The sequence below is a fragment of the Oncorhynchus gorbuscha genome, linkage group LG17, assembly GCF_021184085.1.
Source record: "Oncorhynchus gorbuscha isolate QuinsamMale2020 ecotype Even-year linkage group LG17, OgorEven_v1.0, whole genome shotgun sequence".
Classification (NCBI taxonomy): Eukaryota; Metazoa; Chordata; class Actinopteri; order Salmoniformes; family Salmonidae; genus Oncorhynchus; species Oncorhynchus gorbuscha.
The window spans coordinates 37,314,292-37,335,074 of record NC_060189.1 but is presented as its reverse complement, the minus strand read 5'-3'; the positions used below and the strand labels follow the sequence as shown (position 1 = coordinate 37,335,074).

The following is a 20,783-nucleotide window of genomic DNA, read 5'->3' as shown; positions in this document are numbered from 1 at the left end:
TCAAGGTATTGGAGTGGCCATCACAAAGCCCTGACCTCAATCTTATAGAAAATGTGTTGGCAGAACTGAAAAAGCATGTGGGAGCAAGGAGGCTTACAAACCTGACTCAGTTACACCAGCTCTGTCAGGAGGAATGAGCCAAAATGCACCCAATTTATTGTGGGAAGCTTGTGGAAGGCTTCCCGAAACGTTTGACCCAAGTTAATCAATTTAAAGGCAATGCTACCAAATATAAATTGAGTTTATGTAAACATCTGACACACTGGGAATGTTATGAAATAAATAAAAGCTGAAATAAATCATTCTCTCTACTATTATTCTGACATTTCACATTCTTAAAAAAAGGTGGTGATCGTAACTGACCTAAAACAGGGAATTTTTACTTGGATTAAATGTCAGGAATTGTGAAAAACTGAGTTTAAATGTGTTTGGCTAAGGTGTTTGGAAATTTCCGACTTCAACTGTATTTAAAACCAGACACAAAGTATCTATGCCATATATGAATAAGATCAACTTTTAATTATATTTGCTGACATCCTACGGTCCAATTTTGGCACCAGTAGAGTACCTACCTATATAAACCACGCCTCTCCGCAAACATGCCTTCTCCGATGTTGGTTACAAGTGCAAATTTAAATTACGTAAGATAATATAATTTTACCATTGGTGTATTCAAATTTGAGTTAAGGTGATGTCATATTCTCACTCTGATAATTAATCCAAGTGTTTGACATGGTGGAGGGGCCCAGTAACTTTATGATCAAACTTAATCAATTTAGAAGCAACAGTAATGTTTCGTACTTTGGTCATCATACTTTAATCTGGTTGCTTTCAAACATCACCCAATTGAATTAAAATCATGATTTTACCTCTGGAACAGCTTTGGGGTCCCTGAAGAGGGAATTGAAACCTACTGACTGATTTAGTCAACCAACCATTCTCAATTGGCCCAAGGCCATACTTGAGTCTTTCATAAACCAGCATCACTCCATAGCCCTTCATAATAAATCAAAATATGGCCTAACACAACACATTACATAAACTGGAATGACATTCAAAAATATTTTAAAACAATCATCCTCCCCTTCATTTGAATTATCACTAAAAGAGCAAAGAAGCCATTTGTTAACTGTAAAGAACCATTGAAGAGCTCAAAGGGTTCTTTGAGTCATTATGGTTCCACAGAACCATCACCATTCCCAAAGAACTCTTGAGGAACACACATGTTTTAGTGTGTAGTGTAGGACGGCTAGTCATTTTTAAATGATGAGAGTGACAGAGTGAGAAACGCTTAGGTGTGCGAAAGGGTGTGAGGAAGAGAGTGCGTGTGTGTGTGTGTGTGTGTGTGAGTGAGTGAGTGAGTGAGTGAGAGAGAGAGAGAGAGAGAGAGAGAGAGAGAGAGAGAGAGAGAGAGAGAGAGAGAGAGAGAGAGAGAGAGAGAGAGAGAGAGAGAGAGCAGTTGGGAAAGATCGCTATCAGCTGAATTCATTACAGTTAACGTCTCCCATGGGTTTCAAGGGGAAAAGGCAATTCTTGCATTAGCAATAAACAATCCAATGTTAGTCGTTTATGGCTAGGAAATCGGGCTGCTTTCTTGAGAACTGCGCGTAGTCCATTCTTTTGGGTGTACATGAAGGGGTGGGAGACAAAAGTCCCGAATGTAATCCTTTAATCTTTTGAAGGCAGCGCTGAACTTGGTGGCGCCTCTGAACCAGCCCGGGAGGCGAAGGACTGCTGCTGTGGCATCGCCAGCGGAGTACAGGAGTAGCGGAGCATACCGGGGATAAACTGAATCGTTGCCCGGACCAGCATGCCCCCAGCATGCCCCCCTACAACAACCACCCGCCTCCGGGAATTCTCGGGCAGAGCCGCTAGGACCCTGGAGTACACCAGTCAAGATGTGGAAGCCTGAAAGCCCGACAGAGTGAAAGCCTGCGCTGGGTGTCATTTACGGGGGAAACGGACCAGGGATAGTTCACCATGCCCCATGGATATACAATAAAACGACGTTCAGCATTCCTGAAAAAGGTGAAGACCATCTTACTGCCTAAAACCAGTTTTATCGCTGACATCTGGATGTGCGTTATTAATTACCTACAGCGCTGTCCACTATAGCCTAATAACACTACGGTGGTAAATATACATATATTTTAAAACTTTAGCTAAAATAGGATACATTTGATTTCACGCATATGGTTTATGTTTTACGCACAATATAGCCTATGGTTTTGTATTTTATTTCGACATGTAAAACAAGCCTATATGAAACACTGACTACATATTCTTTTTAAATGTACTTTATATGTATTTTCCATTTGATTTCAAATCAAGTACTTCAAGTGAGCCGTTTCAGACAAATCTATTGGCATTGTGAGTGTCGTTTTTCCCTTTTTGCGCAGCGTTTGAAATTCACCTGCGGTTCGTGACATATTGGTAATGATAAGGAACTTTTACCTACGCTGCAATTGGCAGCTGTAACTGACATTTATTTAAATTGCTGGCTATATTGACACATCGGCTCAGGATTCTATTTAAAGATGTTGCCAGTCCAGTGCTTCACCTGGATTAGGGACAGAGTTAGGTATTCACTATCCAGTTCAGAAGCGGATGATCAGTGTTACACAAAAACAAATGGTTATATATAGTGCCAAATAAGGGTTATTTGGCTTGTAACAATAGTGGAACCCTTTTTGATGCTATATAGAACCGTTTTTTGAAGGTTCTATAAAGAACCATGCTCATACGGTTCTAAATGGAACCTTTATGGTGCTATGAACCCTTTTCTATGGTTTTTATAAAGAACTATAAAAAAAGGTTCCATATAGCACAAAAAAAGGGTTCCACTATGGTTTCAACCCTTTTTAATGGTTCTTTATAGTATTTGTATTTTGCATTTATTATTGATCCCCATTAGCTGCTAACAAATCAACAGCTACTCTTCCTGAGGTCCAGCAACATAAGACAGTTACATACAGTTTCAAATACTACATGACATTACATTATATAACACCTTACCCAACACATACAGTGTATTCCCTCAGGCCACCATTCCACCACCACATATTTACAATACAACATACATGTCCACATGTGTAGAGTGCGTGTCTTATCATGTGTAAATGTGTCTGTAGAGTTCTATGTAGCTATGGCTCTATGTAGTACTGTGTGCCTCCCATTGTCTATAGTACCTTTACGGAGAATTGTTTCAGGTTCATTGTTTCAGGTAACCATTCTCAATTTCTAAGGTTCTACAGAGAACCTTATGAAGAACCATACAGGGTTATTTTTTCTGGTTAGCCAGAAAGAAGATTATTTTTAAAAACCATTTAGTCCATAGCTCATTAGTGACACAAGGCCATATCTGAGGGTTACCTGAAACACCATTACCAGCTATAATCATTTTAGTCATATAATAGCAAAACACAACAGATTAGATAAACTGGAATGACACTCTCACTCAAGGTTGCACAAAAAAAGCTGTGGGCAAACCACACCCCAAAATATTTGAATGAGCTGCCACCCCGACATTTTAATTACCACCAAAAGATGAAAGAACCCTTTTCTGTATAGCAAACAACCATTAAAGGGCTCCAAGGGTTCTTTGGGTCAGTATGGTTACACATTGAACCATCATCCTTCCCAAAGAACCCTTGAGGAACACCAGTTGTCAGCCAGGCTTCATTTCCTTCTGTCCTGGCAGGGTAAAAAGTAGAGGTTTACACTACATTATCAGATAATGTCTTGGACATTTTCAATGACATTTGAGGAAATGACAGCCAGCCATTTGTAACTTCATTACTTGTCCCCATCTCTCTTCTCTACCTTTATAATTCATGTGGTCATATCTGGAGCTCTGTCCCAGAGTTGTCAAGCCCATAGGAGGCACAGGGACACATGCCCCCTCAGATTAGCCCAGTTTATTCTCCCTCTAACACTACTAGACACCTAGCAATTATATGAAGTTGGCTTTAGCTAGCCCAAATAGGTTCCCGATCTCCAAACCTCATAACTAGCTACCAAGAGGCCATTTTCAGGCTATCAATCAAGTTAGAGTAGCTAGCTTCCCTAACTAGTTTAGCTGGCATGCATGCTGGTAAGGTTGGAATACTTAAGAAAAGCAAGCAATAACTAAATGTACTGAATAAGACTCACATTCCTTTCAAACTTTAACCCAGACTTTAGCAGAGATGTAGAGAAACATATTTAGTTTCTTTTAAAAAAAGAACCCCCAGTCATGAGGATACAGACAGCTAAAGAGGTATGCTTAGATATGCCGAAAAATATGTATATTTTTTTGTTTACATAGAATTAAACAATGATTATGGCTATAGATTGCAGTAAAAAGCAGGTTCAGGTGTTTGAAAAATGCTAAATTCTTCAACTTCAGTGGGGGGGGGGGGGGGCCTCCAGACTACCCCCCCAGCCATCCTCAAGTACTATTTTTCCCTTCAGATTTTTTTGGGTTGCGTGACGCCCCTGCTCAGCCCCTTCAGCTTTAAATATTGATACTGCTTGAGGTTGCATAGGGTAGATATTGTCAGTTATGGGAGGTGGATTGCAAGTACATTTTTTACTGCTTGAATATAACTGAATTAGTCCACTCATGTTTAAATGTGAATCATTGTCTTACATGGGTCATTCTTGAATTGCAGTGGCATTTGCAACCATACACAACACATTAAAATGAATAATAGTTATGCAACAAACATTATTTTGTTTATATTGAACTGTTTATTATTTATAAAACATAATGCAAGTCCTTTACTACAAGACTGTATACTTATTCATCGCTTAAAGTACTTAGGGCAAGCAAACAGGCTTGTCCTAGTAGTGATGTGTGGAGTTGTAGAGTTGTTTTGGGGATTTAGAGATATCTATTATTTAGAATGTTAGAAAGTGAACAAAAGTATTTCATATTTTGTACAGATCAATAGAACAAAAAAAGGCAATTTAAATAAATAAAAAAGAGCAGTATAATGTGTGTCCCTCAGTTCTATGTCATTGGTGTTAGCGCCTTGAAAATCACTCATTACAAAGATATACAGGGACCTTGAGTCTTCTCTCTAGTGGCAAATTGTTACCGGAGGAAGGGTCTATTTTAAAGGAAATTATTAGTTAATCACACCTTTTTAGTATGTCATACATTTGAGGATTCCATTGATCATTTGGTGTGTCTAAATCCAAAGTGTCACTTAGTTTTACTAAATTTAAATGAAGGGAAATAACATTGTCAGAAAGATTATTAATCATATCACTTTAGCAAAAGATGTTTAAAGTATTGATAGCCTTAGGATTTAGCATTTGTGTCCTCCATTTCAGAAAATCTAATAATTTGCCTAAAATATATTGTTGGTGTTACCATCATTGATGTTATTACTCTTACCAGTGGCACAATGTTATCATTGTGGTAAAAATTATTAAACATCATTAAGCTACCATATTAGTTGGTTTAGAATAGGATGTATCCAAATATTTTTTTCCCCCAAATGCCACTTTATTTCAAGAATGACCCACATGCTCTTTTGCATCTGGTATGATGTCAACTATCCATTTTATGTTTTAGAGCATAATCGTCATCAATGGCATATATAGGCAAATCAACTTCACTGGAGTATTGTTTCCCATGCTTTAGCTTCAGTTGCAAGATTCTGTTCCCCCTCTAACTAAAAAAACTGAATCACAACATTTCAAATGTGAATAGAACTGATGTGTGTATGTGTATGTGTGCATGCATGTATATGTGTTTTGAGAGAGAGACACTATGAAATGTAATTATTCATGTGTCTCTCTCTCTCTCTCATTACTATTGGAGGACTGTGCAGTGCTTCTTGTGAGTGCAGTGGAGCAAATCTCTGCCCATCACCGTGGCATTTGACAGATTAAACACCTCAATGCCCAGAGCCAGTGATCTCTTTAGCATCACGCACTTACTTCACCACAATTCAAAATACATTTGGGAGCTTTTCTTTATTCCTGACTCAATTTACTTTATTTCTTTATTTATTGATCTATTTATTCATTTATGTATGCATCTGTTTTTCTATTTATTTCTCTCTCTCACTCTGATTATTTCATTCAGCATTTCTTGCCAGCTTCAGCACATGCAGCAAAAAAAATGTTCTATACATTTTAAAACGTTGAAAATGTACAGGTAATTGCCAAAATATAGAAAACAATTGAGTAAATTAGGGATACAAAGTCTATTGAAAGCATGTGCTTCCACGCAGGTGTGGTTTCTGAGTTAATGAAGTAATTAAGATCCCATCATGCGTAGGGTCATGTATAAAAATGCCCAGTTACCGATTCTTTTGGCTACCATGGCTAGAAGAAGAGATCTCAGTGAGTTTAAATGAGGGGTCTCAAACGTGCATTGCGAGTTTCAAATGTGTGTGTGCGTGTGTGCACGCACGCGCAGCCCTTTCTCGAGGCAGGAGCTCAAAATAATAAAAGGGCATTCCCCCTGATTCAATTTTGTTTTTTTACTTTCATAATTCATATCTTGAGTTTGGTAACATAACAATTAGCTCTGTAGTGAACGTTTTACACAGGCTTATTTCTTTCTGCAACAAAACACATTCACTCATAATCACAAATTGTAAGCAGGCTACACTGAACAATAATATAATTGCAACTTGTAAAGTGTTGGTCCCATGTTTCATGAGCTGAAATAAAAGATCCCAGAAATGTTCCATTTGCAAAAAAAGCTTATTTCTCTCAAATTGTGTGCACAAATTTGATTGCATCCCTGCTAGTGAGCTTTTCTCCTTTGCCAAGATAATCCATCCACCTGACAGGTGTGGCATATGAATAAGATGATTAAACAGCATTATCATTACACAGGTGCACCTTGTGCTGGGGTCAATAAAAGGTCACTCTAAAATGTGCAGTTTTGTCACACAACACAATGCCACAGATGTCTCAAGTTTGGAGGGAAAATGCAAGTGGGATGCTAACTGCAGGAATGTCCACCAGATCTGTTGCCAGAGAATTGAATGTTAATTTCTCTACCATAAGCCGCCTCTTGCTTCGTTTTAGAGAATTTGGCAGTATGTCCAATCAGCCTCACAACAGCTGACCACATGTAACCACACCAGCCCAGGACCTCCACATCTGGCTTCTTCACCAGCGGGATCATCTTAGACCAGCCATCTGGACAGCTGATGACACTGGGTTTACACAATCAAATAATTTCTGCCAGAAACAGTCTCAGGGAAGCTCATCTGCATGCTCGTTGTCCACGCCAGGGTCTTGACCTGACTGAGGTTCGGCGTTGTAACCGACTTCAGTGGGCAAAGGCTCACCTTCAATGGCCACTGGCATGCTGATGAAGTCTGCTCTTCACGGATGAATCCCGGTTTCAACTGTACCGGGCAGATGGCAGAAAGCTTTAATGGGGTCGTGTGGGCGAGCGGTTTGCTGATGTCAATAGAGTGTCCCATGGTTATGGTATGGGCAGGCATAAGCTTTGGACATTGAACACAATTGCATTTTATTGATGGAAATTTGAATGCACAGAGATACCATCACCTCATGTTTAAGCATGATAAGGCACAGCCCCATGTCTCAAATATCTGTACACAATTCCTGAAAGCTGATAATGTCCCAGTTCTTCCATTGACTGCATACTCACCAGACATGTCACCCATTAAGCCTGTTTGGGATGCTCTGGGTCAACGTGTACGACAGTGTGCTCCAGTTCCCACCATATCTAGCAACTTCACACAGCCATTTAAGAGGAGTGGGACAACATTCCACAAGCCACAATCAACAGCCTGATCAACTCTATGCGAAGGAGATGTATCGCGCTGCATGAGGCAAATGGTGGTCACACCAGATACTGAGAATTTTTTAGGCCCCTACTTTTTTTAAAGGTATCTGTGACCAACAGATGCATATCTGTATTCCCAGTCATGTGAAATCCATTGATTTGGTTCTAATTAATTTATTTCAATTGATTGATTCCCTTATATCAACTGTAAATCTTTGAAATTGTTGCATGTTGCATTTATATTTTTGTTCAGTGTAGTTACAGTGCCTCCTATAGACATGATTGACATCAGGAGAAGAGGGTGGGCAATCAGCTGATCATTGATGTTGATGATTGATGTAAATCTTCTCTTTAGCTAGCTCTATTTCTTTTAATGACTGTTACGTCTGTATGTCTTTCTGCCTCTCTCTGCTCCACGTATCAACCAACCAGATCGAATATTGATGATGTAGGCTACATCAAGTGTTATCAAGTGTTAATCAAATGGTATGCTGCTGTGGCAGTAATGTTGATACTTAAACTGGGTAGTTAGCTACACATACTCAACCTGTGACCGCATGTCTCAAATCATGCATGTTTGGATACCGTGCGCACAATCTCTGTACAGGGCATACTGGGAAAAAGGGGCAACCGGGACCGGGTGTGGGGTGGCAAGCTTTATGACGACTTGTGGGCAGTGAGTTGATTATACCACCAGCAAAGGGGCATGTGTTCTGCACAGGTAGAGCCTATCTGAGCGTATGTGTGTCGCAGTCACCAGATCTCAACCCAATTTAACTCTTATGGGAGACTCTGGAGCAGTGCCTGAGACAGCGTTTTCCACCATCATCAACAAACACCAAATTATTGAATTTGGAAAGAATGGTGTCCCTTCACTCCAATGGAGTTCCAAACACTTGTAGAATATATGCCAAGGCACATTGAACCTGTTCTGGTGGCCCAACGCCCTAAGACACTTTATGTTGGTATCTTCTTTATTTTGGCTGTTGGGGAGTAACGGATTACAAAAAACAGTAACTGTATTCCGTTCCGTTTCCAGCCAAAATATTGTAATCAGATTACAGATACTTTTTTTTGAAAATTATTACCTTTAAATTCAGAATGTATGTTTGCGAAGGAAAAATGGTTGAGATTTCTCTGTTTTTTTCAATGACATTCAAATCAGCATTGAAAAAATTTGCAAGTTTATGTTTGTTCCACCTGAGCGAGTCTGACCACAAGTCAGAGACCACTATGATGACACACCAAATGTGTTCAATGGATCATGAGAAAATAAAGGAATAGGCTTTTGTAGGCTACAGTCTATGCTATGTCTTCCAATGGTGCGACTGCTGTCGGCATCCAAAGAATATCCAACTTGAATAAACACTAGGGGGTAAGGATGACAGGAGTGGTGTAGTCTACGGCGATACGGATATGACTTATTATTGATATCTACATAGCGCATTGATGTGAATCACAATGCAGCTCTCTCATTTAGCTATTTGAGCCTTTTAGATTGTGGTTGTTGTGGATGGCTGCTCACTAATCTTTCTGTGTATTTGAACCCAATAATGGTTGAATTGAAGAAGTTGAAGCTGCTTATCAATCATAGTTTTTGAAACCAGTGGACAGCCAGTAAAAATGCACTCTTGCAACAGCTGCATAGTGCAGATCCAAGCCTATGGAATAAAATGGGTATTTTATTGCTCAATCTAATTCATGCTGATAAACAAAATAATTCATAGGCCTAATTGACACATGCTCAAACTCGCACACTTTTTTTATAGAATTAAAAAGGGACAATCTGCAGTTGCTACATCAATTTTTTGACTTATAAAATTGTATATATTTATATATAAGCCTTGAATGAATATGTGTACAAACTTTTGATTGGTATAGTACATACAGTACCAGTTAAATGTTTTGACACACCTACTCATTCAAGGGGTTTTCTTTATTTTACTTTATACTATTTTCTATATTGTAGAATAAAAGTGACATTAAAACTTGGAAATAACACAAATGGAATCATGTAGTAACCCAAAAAGTTTTAAGCTAATCAAAATTAATTTTATATTTGAGATTCTTCAAAGTAGCCTCCCATTAAGTTGATGACAGCTTTGCACACTCTTGGCATTCTATCAACCAGCTTCATGAGATAGTTTCCTGGAATGCATTTCAATTAACAGGTGTGCCTTCTTTAAAGTTAATTTGCAGAATTGATTTCCTCCTTAATGTGTTTGAGCCAATCAGTGTGTTGTGACAAGGTAGGGGTGGTATACAGAAGATTTGGTAAAAGACCAAGTCCATATTATGGCAAGGGTTAGGGTTAGGGTTAGGGTTAGCTGAAATAAGCTGAGAGAGAAATGACTGTACCTCATCACTTTAAGACATGAATGTCAGTCAATCCAGAACATTTCTAGAACTTTGAAAGTTTCTTCAAGTGCAGTCGCAAAAACTATGAAGCGCTGTGATGAAACTGGCTCTCATGAGGACCGCCACAGGAAAGGAAGCCCCCTTGTTACCTCTGCTGCAGAGGATCATTTTATTATGTTTTACCGTCCTTGTAAATTGCAGCCAAAATAAATTATTCACGGAGTTCAAGTAACAGACACATCTCAAAATCAACTGTTCAGAGGAGACTGCGTGAATCAGGCCTTCATGGTCGAATTTCTGCAAAGAAACCACTACTAAAGGACATCATAAGAAGAAGAGACATGCTTGGGCCAGGAAAGCAATGGACATTAGACCTGTGGAAATCTGTCTTTGGTCTGATGAGTCCAAATTTGAGATTTTTCGATCCAAATACTGTGTCTTTGTGAGACACAGAGTAGATGAACAGATGATCTCCACATGTGTGGTTCCCACTGTGAAGCATGGAGGCAGAGGTGTGATGGTTTGAGCGTGCTTTTCTGGTGACACTGTCAGTTATTTATTTAGAATTCAAGGAACACGTAACCAGCATGGCTACCACAGCAATCTGCAGCGATACGCCATCCCATCTGGTGTGGGCTTAGTCGGACAATCATTTGTTTTTCAACAGGACATTGACTCAACACACTTCCAGGGTGTGTAAGGGCTATTTGACCAAGGAGAGTGATGGACTGCTGCATCAGATGACTTGGCCTCCACACTCACCCAACCTCAACCCAATTGAGATTGTTTGAGATGTTTTGCTTTGGACTGCAGAGTGAAGGAAAAGCAGTGAACATGTGCTCAGCATATGTGGGAACTCCTTCAAGACTGTTTGAAAAGTATTCGAGATGAAGCTTGTTAAGAAAATGCCAAGCATGTGCAAAGCTTTCATCAAGGCAAAGGCTGGCTATTTGGAGTGTCTCAAATACAGTGGGACAAAAACATATTTAGTCAGCCACCAATTGTCCAAGTTCTCCCACTTAAAAAGATGAGAGAGGCCTGTAATTTTCATCATAGGTACACTTCAACTATGACAGACAAAATGAGAAAAAAAACAGAAAATCACATTGTAGGATTTATGAATTTATTTGCAAATTATGGTGGAAAATAAGTATTTGGTCACCTACAAAAGTTTATCTCACTACTTTGTTATATACCCCTTGTTGGCAATGATAGAAGTCAAATGTTTTCTGTAATGTTTTTTGGCCCATTTCTCCATGTAGATCTCCTCTAGAGCAGTGATGTTTTGGGGCTGTTGCTGGGCAACACGGACTTTCAGCTCCCTCCAAAGACTTTCTATGGGATTGAGATCTGGAGACTGGCTAGGCTACTCCAGGACCTTTGAAATGCTTCTTATGAAGCCACTCCTTCATTGCCTGGCGGTGTGTTTGGGATCATTGTCATGCTGAAAGACCCAGCCACATTTCATCTTCAATGCCCTTGCTGGTAGAAGGAGGTTTTCACTCAAAATCTCACGATACATGGCCCCATTCATTCTTTCCTTTACATGGATCAGTCGTCCTGGTCCCTTTGCAGCAAACAGCCCCAAAGCATGATGTTTCCACCCCCATGCTTCGCAGTAGGTATGGTGTTCTTTGGATGCAACTCAGCATTCTTTGTCCTTCAAACACGACATGCTGAGTTTTTACCAAAAAGTTATATTTTGGTTTCATCTGACCATATGACATTCTCCCAATCTTCTTCTGGATCATCCAAATACTCTCTAGCAAACTTCAGACGGGCCTGGACATGTACTGGCTTGTACTGGCACTGCAGGATTTGAGTCCCTGGCGGCAGGCTTTGTTACTTTGGTCCCAGCTCTCTGCAAGTCATTCACTTGGTCCCCCCGTGTGGTTCTGGGATTTTTGCTCACCGTTCTTGTGATCATTTTGACCCCACGGGGTGAGATCTTGCGTGGAGCCCCAGATCAAGGGAGATTATCAGTGGTCTTGTATGTCTTCCATTTCCTAATAATTGCTCCCACAGTTGATTTCTTCAAACCAAGCTGCTTACCTATTGCAGATTCAGTCTTCGCAGCCTGGTGCAGGTCTACAATTTTTTTCTGCTTTCCTCTGACAGCTCTTTGATCTTGGCCGTAGTGGAGTTTGGAGTGTGACTGTTTGAGGTTGTGGACAGGTGTCTTTTATACTGATAACAAGTTCAAACAGGTGCCATTAATACAGGTAATGAGTGGAGGACAGAGGGGCCTCTTTAACAAGAAGTTACAGGTCTGTGAGAGCCAGAAATCTTGCTTGTTTGTAGGTGACCAATTACTTATTTTCCACCATAATTTGCAAATAAATTCATTAAAAATCCGACAATGTGATTTTCTGGATTTTTTTCCTTCTCATTTCGTCTGTCATAGTTGAAGTGTACCTATGATGAAAATTACCTCTTTTTAAGTGGGAGAACTTGCACAATTGGTGGCTGACTAAATACTTTTTTGCCCCACTGCATATACAAAACAAATGTTTAACACTTTTTTGGTTCTACATTGAGTTATTTCATAGTTTTGATGTCTTCACTATTATTCTACAATGTAGAAAATAGTAAAAATAAAGAAAAACCCTTGAATGAGTGGTGTGACCCAACATTTTTTACTAGTACTGTACATACAGTTGAAGTCGGAAGTTTACAAACACTTAGGTTGGAGGCATTAAAACTAGTTTTTCAACTACTCCACAAATTTCTTGTTAACAAACTATAGTTTGGGCAAGTTAGTTACTACTTTGTGAATGACACAAGTCATTTTTCCAACAACTGTTTACAGACAGGTTATTTCACTTATAATTCACTGTATCAGAATTCCAGTGGGTCAGAAGTTTACATACACTAAGTTGACTCTGCCTTTAAACAGCTTGGAAAATTCCAGAAAATGATGTCATGGCTTTAGAAGATTTCTGATAGGCTAATTGACATCATTTGATAGGAGACATAACGCGTCTTCTTCCTGAGCGGTATGATGGCTGCGTGGTCCCAGGGTGTTTATACTTGCGTACTATTGTTTGTACAGATGAACATGGTACCTTCAGGCGTTTGTAAATTGCACCCAAGGATGAACCAGACTTGTGGAGATCTACAATTTTGTTTCTGAGGTCTTGGCTGGTTTCTTTTGATTTTCCCTTGATGTCAAGCAACGAGGTACTGAGTTTGAAGGTAGATCTTGAAATACATCCACAGGTACACCTCAAATGATGTCAATTAGCCTATCAGAATCTTCTAAAGCCATGACATCATTTTCTGGAATATTTACTGATAAAAAATGTGGACAGGTAACTAGTAACTGTAATGGATTACATTTAGAAAGTAACCTAGCCAACCCTGTTTATACTGAATGTTATTAGATCTTCAATCAAAACCTAATATTAGATAAAGGGAACCTGAGTTTACAAATAACCCCCCAAAAAGTATACTTATTTATTTAATTAACACTCTGTGTGAAAAATGTATTGCCCCCTTACACTCAATAATGTATTGTACCACCTTTAGCTCCAATGACTACAACCATTGTTTAAAGCTTTATTTGACTAGGCAAGCCAATTAAGATCAAATTCCTACTTACAATGACAGCCTACCAGGGAAAAGTGGATTAACTGCCTTGTTCAGAGGCAGAACGACAGATTTTTACCATATCAGCTCAGGGATTTGATCCAGCAACCTTTTGGTTACTGGCCCAATGCTCTAAACTCTAGGCTACCTGCCACCCCAAATGCTCGCTGTAGTTGTTATTTATTCTCTCACATCGCTGTGGAAGAATTTTGATTTCATTTCCAGTCCTGCTACAAAATCTCATTTGGGATTAGGTCTGGACTTTGACTAGGCCATGCCAAATCTTGAAATGTGTTGCTTTTTAACCATTTCTATGTAGACTTGATTATTTGTTTTGGGGCGACAGGTAGCCTAGTGGTTAGAGCATTGTAACCGAAAGGTTGCAAAATCAAATCCCAAAGCTTACAAAGTTAAAAATATATATTAATTAATTAATAATTATAATACATTTTTTAAATAATAATCTGTCGTTCTGCCCCTGAACAAGGCAGTTAACCCATTGTTCCTAGGCCGTCATTGAACATAAGAATTTGTTCTTAACTGACTTGCCTAGTTAAATAAATATACAAAATAAATAAAAATTGGGACCATTGTCTTGCTGCATGACCCAACTGTGCTTCAAGCTTCACCTCACAGATGTATGGCCTGACATTATCCTGTAGAATCCTTGATACAGAGCAGAATTCAATGTTCCTTCTATTAAGGCAAGTCGTCCAGGTCCTGAGGCAGCAAAGCATCTCCAAACCATCATACTACCACCACCATTCTTGACCATTGGTATGAAGTTTTTACTGTGGAATGCAGTGTTTGGTTTTTGCCAGACAAAATGGGACCCATCTTGTCTAAAAAGTTGACTGAAATTTGCCAGAAAGAACCTGGAAGCACCTGGATGATCATCAAGACTGTTCTATGGACAGATGAGTCAAAAGTATAACTGCTCTGTATCAGAGAATTATACAGGAGAATGTCAGGCCATCTGTCTGTGAGTTGAAACGCAGCTGGGTTATGCAGCCAGACAATGATCCAAAACATTCAATAAAGTCTACATGAAAATGGCTAAAAAACAACACATTTTACATTTAGGAATTGCCTAATCAAAAGACCAGACATAATCCCAATTGAGATGTTGTGGCAGGACTTGAAGCGAGCAGTTCATGCTTGAAAACCAACAAATATAACTGAGTTAAAGCAATTCTGCATGCAAGTGTGGGCCAAAATTCCCCCACAGTGACATGAGTGACTGATCGACGACTACAGGAAGTGTTTGGTTGGAGTCATTGCAGCTAAGGGTGGCACAACCAGTTATTGAGTGTAAGGGGGCAATTACTTTTTTTTGCACAGGATCATTGGGTGTTGCATAAATTTGTTTATGAAATAAATTAAATGAGTATGTAATTGTTGTGTTATTTGATCACTCAGGTTACCTTTATCTATCAGGTTTTGGTTGAAGATCTGATAACATTCAGTATCAAAAATATGCAAAAGTAGAGAAAATTAGAAAGGGGGAAAATACCCTTTTCACAGCACTGAAAATGCGCAACTCCATACAATAATGTTTCCATTGTTCCATTATTATATGGCCACAATTGGATTAAACCTACAAATGATTCACATTGTGTTCCATTTTCACTTTCATTGAAAGCTTACAACCAAATTGACAGAAATAAAATATTACACTGCTGTTAGAAAATGGACATTTCCATTGACACTTCTACCTGTGATTCATTTGTAATACTATGCTACAGATCACAATGGCCAGCTGTTTCATGACGTAATTATAGCTGTAAGGAAACTGTCATGTAAAGTGTTACATTATTTTTTACAACAAGAGCATTATTCAACATTCACTGTTTTATATAACATCCACTGCTGCAACACATGTCTGGTGAAGGATATGAAATAAGTGTCTATCATATTTACCATCCACTAGTCTGTCAACATGATATTGTTGAAAAGCATAGGTCTGGTAAACTTTTGTTGAAAGATATGCTTCACAAGATGTGATGCATACGTCAATTCATTTTGAGTCTGTTCTCTCTCATTTACAATGCTTCACTTTGTATTTGAGGGATAGAAATTGAAGTCTTCCTTTCTGTTAATTTAGAGGGAAAGCATGCATTCTAAGATCATCCAACTGATTTCTCCATTTGTCTCTTTGAAAATAGGCCTCTGGATCCAAATGTCAATTCCAACGGAGGCAGCATCAGTCTGGGCCCAGCCGTGTGTAACGTGAGCGAGTGAAACAACAAGAGAGTGAAAGACAGAGAGAGAGGAAGAGAAGGAGAAGGAGGGGTCTCTCCGATGATAACCCTGAGTGTACCATACATGGCTCTCTGGTAGCCACCATTTTAAATTGGCCCTTACAGTGCACTGCGGCGGCTGACTGAGAGTGAAAATGTGATGAGCTTTGCTATCATCCCCCGTAGCGAGCTAGTGAGTGTGGATGGCGGCCGGTGAAGGAGGCACATTGCTTAATGAGACCATTGCTCTTGTGTTAGGACGCTTAGGACAGGCAATTACGGAGGAATTACCACCAGAGGCCTTTTCCAGCACTGCTGCTGCCGCTCCACCACTGCTTACTGCTGGAGCAGCAAACTAAGCATTCACGGCTGGTTACAGAACTTTTTTATTCGGGTGGATTTTTACTATTTTGTTCTTTTTTTCCCTCTTTTGCTACTGGCTGTTGTGATTGTCATTTGTCGTTCTTTTAACGACAGCTCCATCAGTTCTGACCTATCGTTTATAATGGAGCTACATCCATTGCGCGTGTGGAATAAGGACTGGGCCTCTTTCCTCAGGCCATGGATACCCATACTGCTGGGCCTGCACATGCAGTTCTACCGGGCGTCTGGCTCAAGCTGCCCAGAGGAGTGCCGCTGTGACAGGACCTTTGTTTACTGCAATGAGAGGAGCCTGACCTCGGTGCCTCTAGGGATCGGAGAGGGCTACAAGACCCTCTACCTCCACAACAACCAGATCAACAATGCCGGCTTCCCCTCGGAGCTTCACAACGTCGCCTCCGTGGAGACTGTCTATCTCTATGGTAACCAGCTGGACGAGTTTCCTATCAACCTGCCCAAGAATGTACGGGTACTGCACCTGCAGGAGAACAACATCCAGACCATCTCCAGGGCCGCGCTGGCTCAGCTGCTGTGGCTGGAGGAGCTCCACCTGGACGATAACTCTATCTCCACAGTTGGGGTGGAAGAAGGGGCATTCAGGGAGGCCGTCAGCCTCAAGATGCTCTTCCTCACCAAGAACCACCTGAGCAGTGTCCCTATTGGTCTCCCTGAGGACCTCAAAGAGTTGCGATTGGACGAGAACCGGATTGCAGTGATCACCGAGGAGGCGCTCAGGAATGTGACGAGGTTAGAGCGCCTCCTGCTGGACGGGAACCTGCTGACGGATGAGGGTGTGGCCCCTGGAACCTTCCAGGACCTGGTGACACTACGGGAGCTGTCTCTGGCGCGGAACTCCCTCACCTACCCGCCCCCACTTCTCCCAGGGGATGTTCTGGTGAAGCTGAACTTTCAGGATAATCAGATGAATGAGATCCCTGTGACGGCCTTCGCGGGGCTGAGAAAGCTGGAGAGGCTAGATATTTCCAACAACCAGCTGCAGTCCCTGACAGAGGGGGTCTTTGATGGCCTCGTCAGCCTCAGACAGCTCACTGTTCGTAACAACCTTTGGCTGTGTGACTGCAGCATTAACTGGGTCATACTGTGGTTAAAGTCTCTGCCAGTCTCCCTCAACGTGCGCGGCTTCATGTGCCAGAAGCCCGAAACTGTCCGGGGCATGGTAATCAGAGAGCTGAACACCGAGCTCATCCAGTGCCCTCGCAGCACCACGGCTGCCCTGCTGCCCACCCACTTGCCCCCCACCTCGCCAGGCCTCACCACCCGCTTCCCTCCCTCCTCCACAGGCTACCCCTCAGACACAGAGTCTCTCTCTCCCCCATTAAGGCTCCCCTTATCACCCACACATAACCCCCCTCTCCTCCCCTCCTCCCCTTCCAGAGATGGGGAACAGAGGACTAACCTGCCACCCCTGGACCCTGAGCGGGAGACCCTGCAGATCAAGTTCACCATACTCAATGGTTCAGCCATCCACGTCAGCTGGGTGGCCTCCTTTCCTGTCACAGCCTACAAGGTCACCTGGGCCAAGATGGGTCCCAGCCTGTCTGGAGACACAGTGAGGGAGAGGATGGTGGGAGGGGAGCACCGGGGCATACGTTTGGTCAACCTCAAGCCTAAGTCCACCTACCGGATCTGTGTCATCCCGTTGGATGCGTTCAATAACTACCGGCCCAAGGATGATACAGTGTGTTCAGAGGCTGTGACTAAGCCGGTCTCCTATGGCCAAGGTAATAATACAGGGCCACCGGGGCCGGAGCAGGCCACCCAGCAGGACCCCAGTTCTCCCTTTCTTCTGGCTGGCCTCATCGGAGGGGCCGTGATCGTAGTTCTGGTGCTTCTCCTTAGCATATTCTGCTGGCACATGCACAAGAAGGGCCGGTCGTCCTCGGCCAAGTGGAAATACAATAAGGGCAGGAGAAAAGACGACTACTGCGAGGCAGGAACCAAAAAGGATAACTCTATACTGGAAATGACTGAGACCAGCTTCCAGATAGCGTCCCTGAACAACGAGCAGCTCCTCAAGGGAGACTACCGCATACAGCCCATTTATACCCCTAATGGGGGCATTGGCTTCAGAGACTGCCCTCTGGGAAGCAATAGCACAGTATACTGCAAGAACAATGTTCAAGCAGACGCAGACTTTTGCCGTACATGATGGTTTTGCATAGCAGAGTGTTATAGAACCCCCTTTGTATTAACAAATACACTTAACTACATACAGTACACTGAAAAGTATATTTCAAAGACCTCTGTGTCTGCAATGTAATTTATACACCGGCTGGGCTATAATGTTGAATTCAGCTAACTTTTATATTCCCTTAGTAAAAAATGCTAATTGATTTATAAGTTATTTATTTCTCAAAGTTGTGTAACTCGGTTCTGTGCAGACAGTTCTTTACAATCAGAGCTTTCTTTCATCATCTTATATTTTGAGCTCCATAAAGATTGGGCCATGTGGAAGTCATATGATAGTCAGACGGTCTACTCATTCCTATAAAAATAGCCTAGCCAGTAATGAGTCTAACATGCACAATGTCCATAACAGATATATCTACATCCCATGTTTTGGCATAGGAAATTAAAACAAAAAGGGTTTATGTCATAGACTTGATGTGGCAACTCAATGTGACAGAGAGAAAGGACCAACCATTCAGGAAATGAGCTTTGGGGATACATATTTTCTCACAGTAAGGATTTGAGAGAGAATGGGAGAGAGTCTAGGAAGGTGGAGGGAAAGAGAAAGGGAAAGAGGGAGAGAATCTGTTCATTCAAATGCACCACAAGAGGGCAGAATTTTTCATTATTGTCAATGATTCATTCATGATTCTTGATCTTTTTATTTGCTTGGACATTGCTGAGTATTGAATAGTAGTTCTGCCTATGTAAGTAATACTGCAGTGAGTGTCTCTCTTTCATCATCTCATCTACATAACAAAGACACATTTCTATGAACACAGTTTTGAGAAGTGTTGGTCAAATGGCTGCATGGATTCCAGGGCTGGTAGACATAAAGTGTCTCAGATTAGATGTGCTGATCTAGGATCACGTCCCCCTCTGTCATCTTATACAAAATTGGCTACACTGATCCTAGATCAGCACTCCTATTCTGAGATGCTTGATACATGTGGCATCTGATTCAAGTACTTATTTCAGTAACAACACGCGGTTATGTTGTTGGCCAGTGGTCATTCACCACAACTTGGAAATACTGTTCATGAAATGGTAGTAGGCTACTGTAGTAATGGAGTTTGTTGAACCTTTTTGATTGTTTCCCAAGCTGTTTAAAAAAACCAGCTTGACTCAGCAAATCATGCACAGGTCATAGGTTTGTATCTTATGCTTTCCAAAAAAACGAAAATTAAAGCATAATTAAAGCATAAGGAAGCTGTACGTCGTATAGTTGAGAATGAAAGATCAACAAGCACATCTGTCAAGATAGTTGGATACAAAGCAACTATTTGAGTTTATGTTCAGCAAAACAAATATGTTATGGTAATATATTATATGTGCCTTGAAATGATCAGCTCATAATGTAAGGTCTTTTGAATCCATGTGTTTTTTGCACAAAAGTGTAATGTAAATACATTCAATTGACATTGAATTGTTGTTGGAAAAAATTGATTGCCTCGTATTTGATTATTTATTTGTATCTTGTTGCTTTATCAGTCTTATTGCATCTCTTTATCACTTAAGAAATGTTTTATCTGTGATGCTACGGTCTTGGGTCTCTGGGAAATTATGTAGAGAGTCTATATCATCGATGCTTTGAGTTATTTTTCTACCAAAATGTGTCCTCAGCTCTCACAAAAGTCGGGCCCTAATTTGGAAGGGACACGTGAAGGCTGGAGAATAAATGTTTAAAAAAAGAAAGTCAAACACTGAATGGTACCCTTGAGAACAAATTCTGAGATGATGATACTGCAATTTGTTTGTCACAAAATGTATTGTGTCCCATATCAAATCGCTTGTCTAAGGAATGTGGAACATTGAGGGAAGGCTTTTATATCTCTAACATTCCAAAATGATATAGATTACAGTAGTAAGTTGCATCCCTCATCCTCAGACATTTTGTCAACCTCTGACATTCCATTTCATGAAGCTTCTATTCTAGCATCTATTTTTTAACGAATCTCTAGTCTAGTGAAAGGTCATTTATACTTTAGCCAAACTCTGCCCGCACTGAAGATCAGACAGACTTGTAGTCTACTTTGGCTCTCTGCCACCTTTTCTACTGATGGCTGCAATTACATGATCCGGTACCGATCCAGGTCATGGCTCGGCTGTTTTCCTCATTAGTCTTGAGCTGTGAGTCTTTGTGTGTGTCGCACATGGGGATGTGTGAAATGTACTCCTCAGCCTGAAGTGTCACTTCTTGCGCCAGCGAATAGCTAGCTTTTCACGAGGCGCCGACTGGTAAAATGCTTCAGGAGGGA

The 20,783-nt window shown here is 40.9% G+C and overlaps 1 protein-coding gene across 4 annotated transcripts in view; it reads left to right on the top strand.

Annotated features, from left to right (window-relative positions):
* Nucleotides 1-20,287, top strand: part of si:dkey-87k14.1 (leucine-rich repeat transmembrane protein FLRT2) — a 64,156-nt gene extending 43,869 nt beyond the window's left edge. For 3 of the 4 annotated variants that reach the window (XM_046309372.1, XM_046309374.1, XM_046309373.1), the window contains one exon: nucleotides 15,880-20,287. In XM_046309372.1, coding sequence (XP_046165328.1) covers nucleotides 16,460-18,505 — 2,046 coding nt within the window. In that variant the 5' untranslated portion in view covers nucleotides 15,880-16,459 and the 3' untranslated portion in view covers nucleotides 18,506-20,287. Of the gene's footprint in view, nucleotides 1-1,682; nucleotides 2,029-15,879 lie in introns of all 4 variants that reach the window. The other variant, XM_046309371.1, reaches the window with a different exon arrangement.
* Nucleotides 20,288-20,783: the final 496 nt, after the last annotated feature.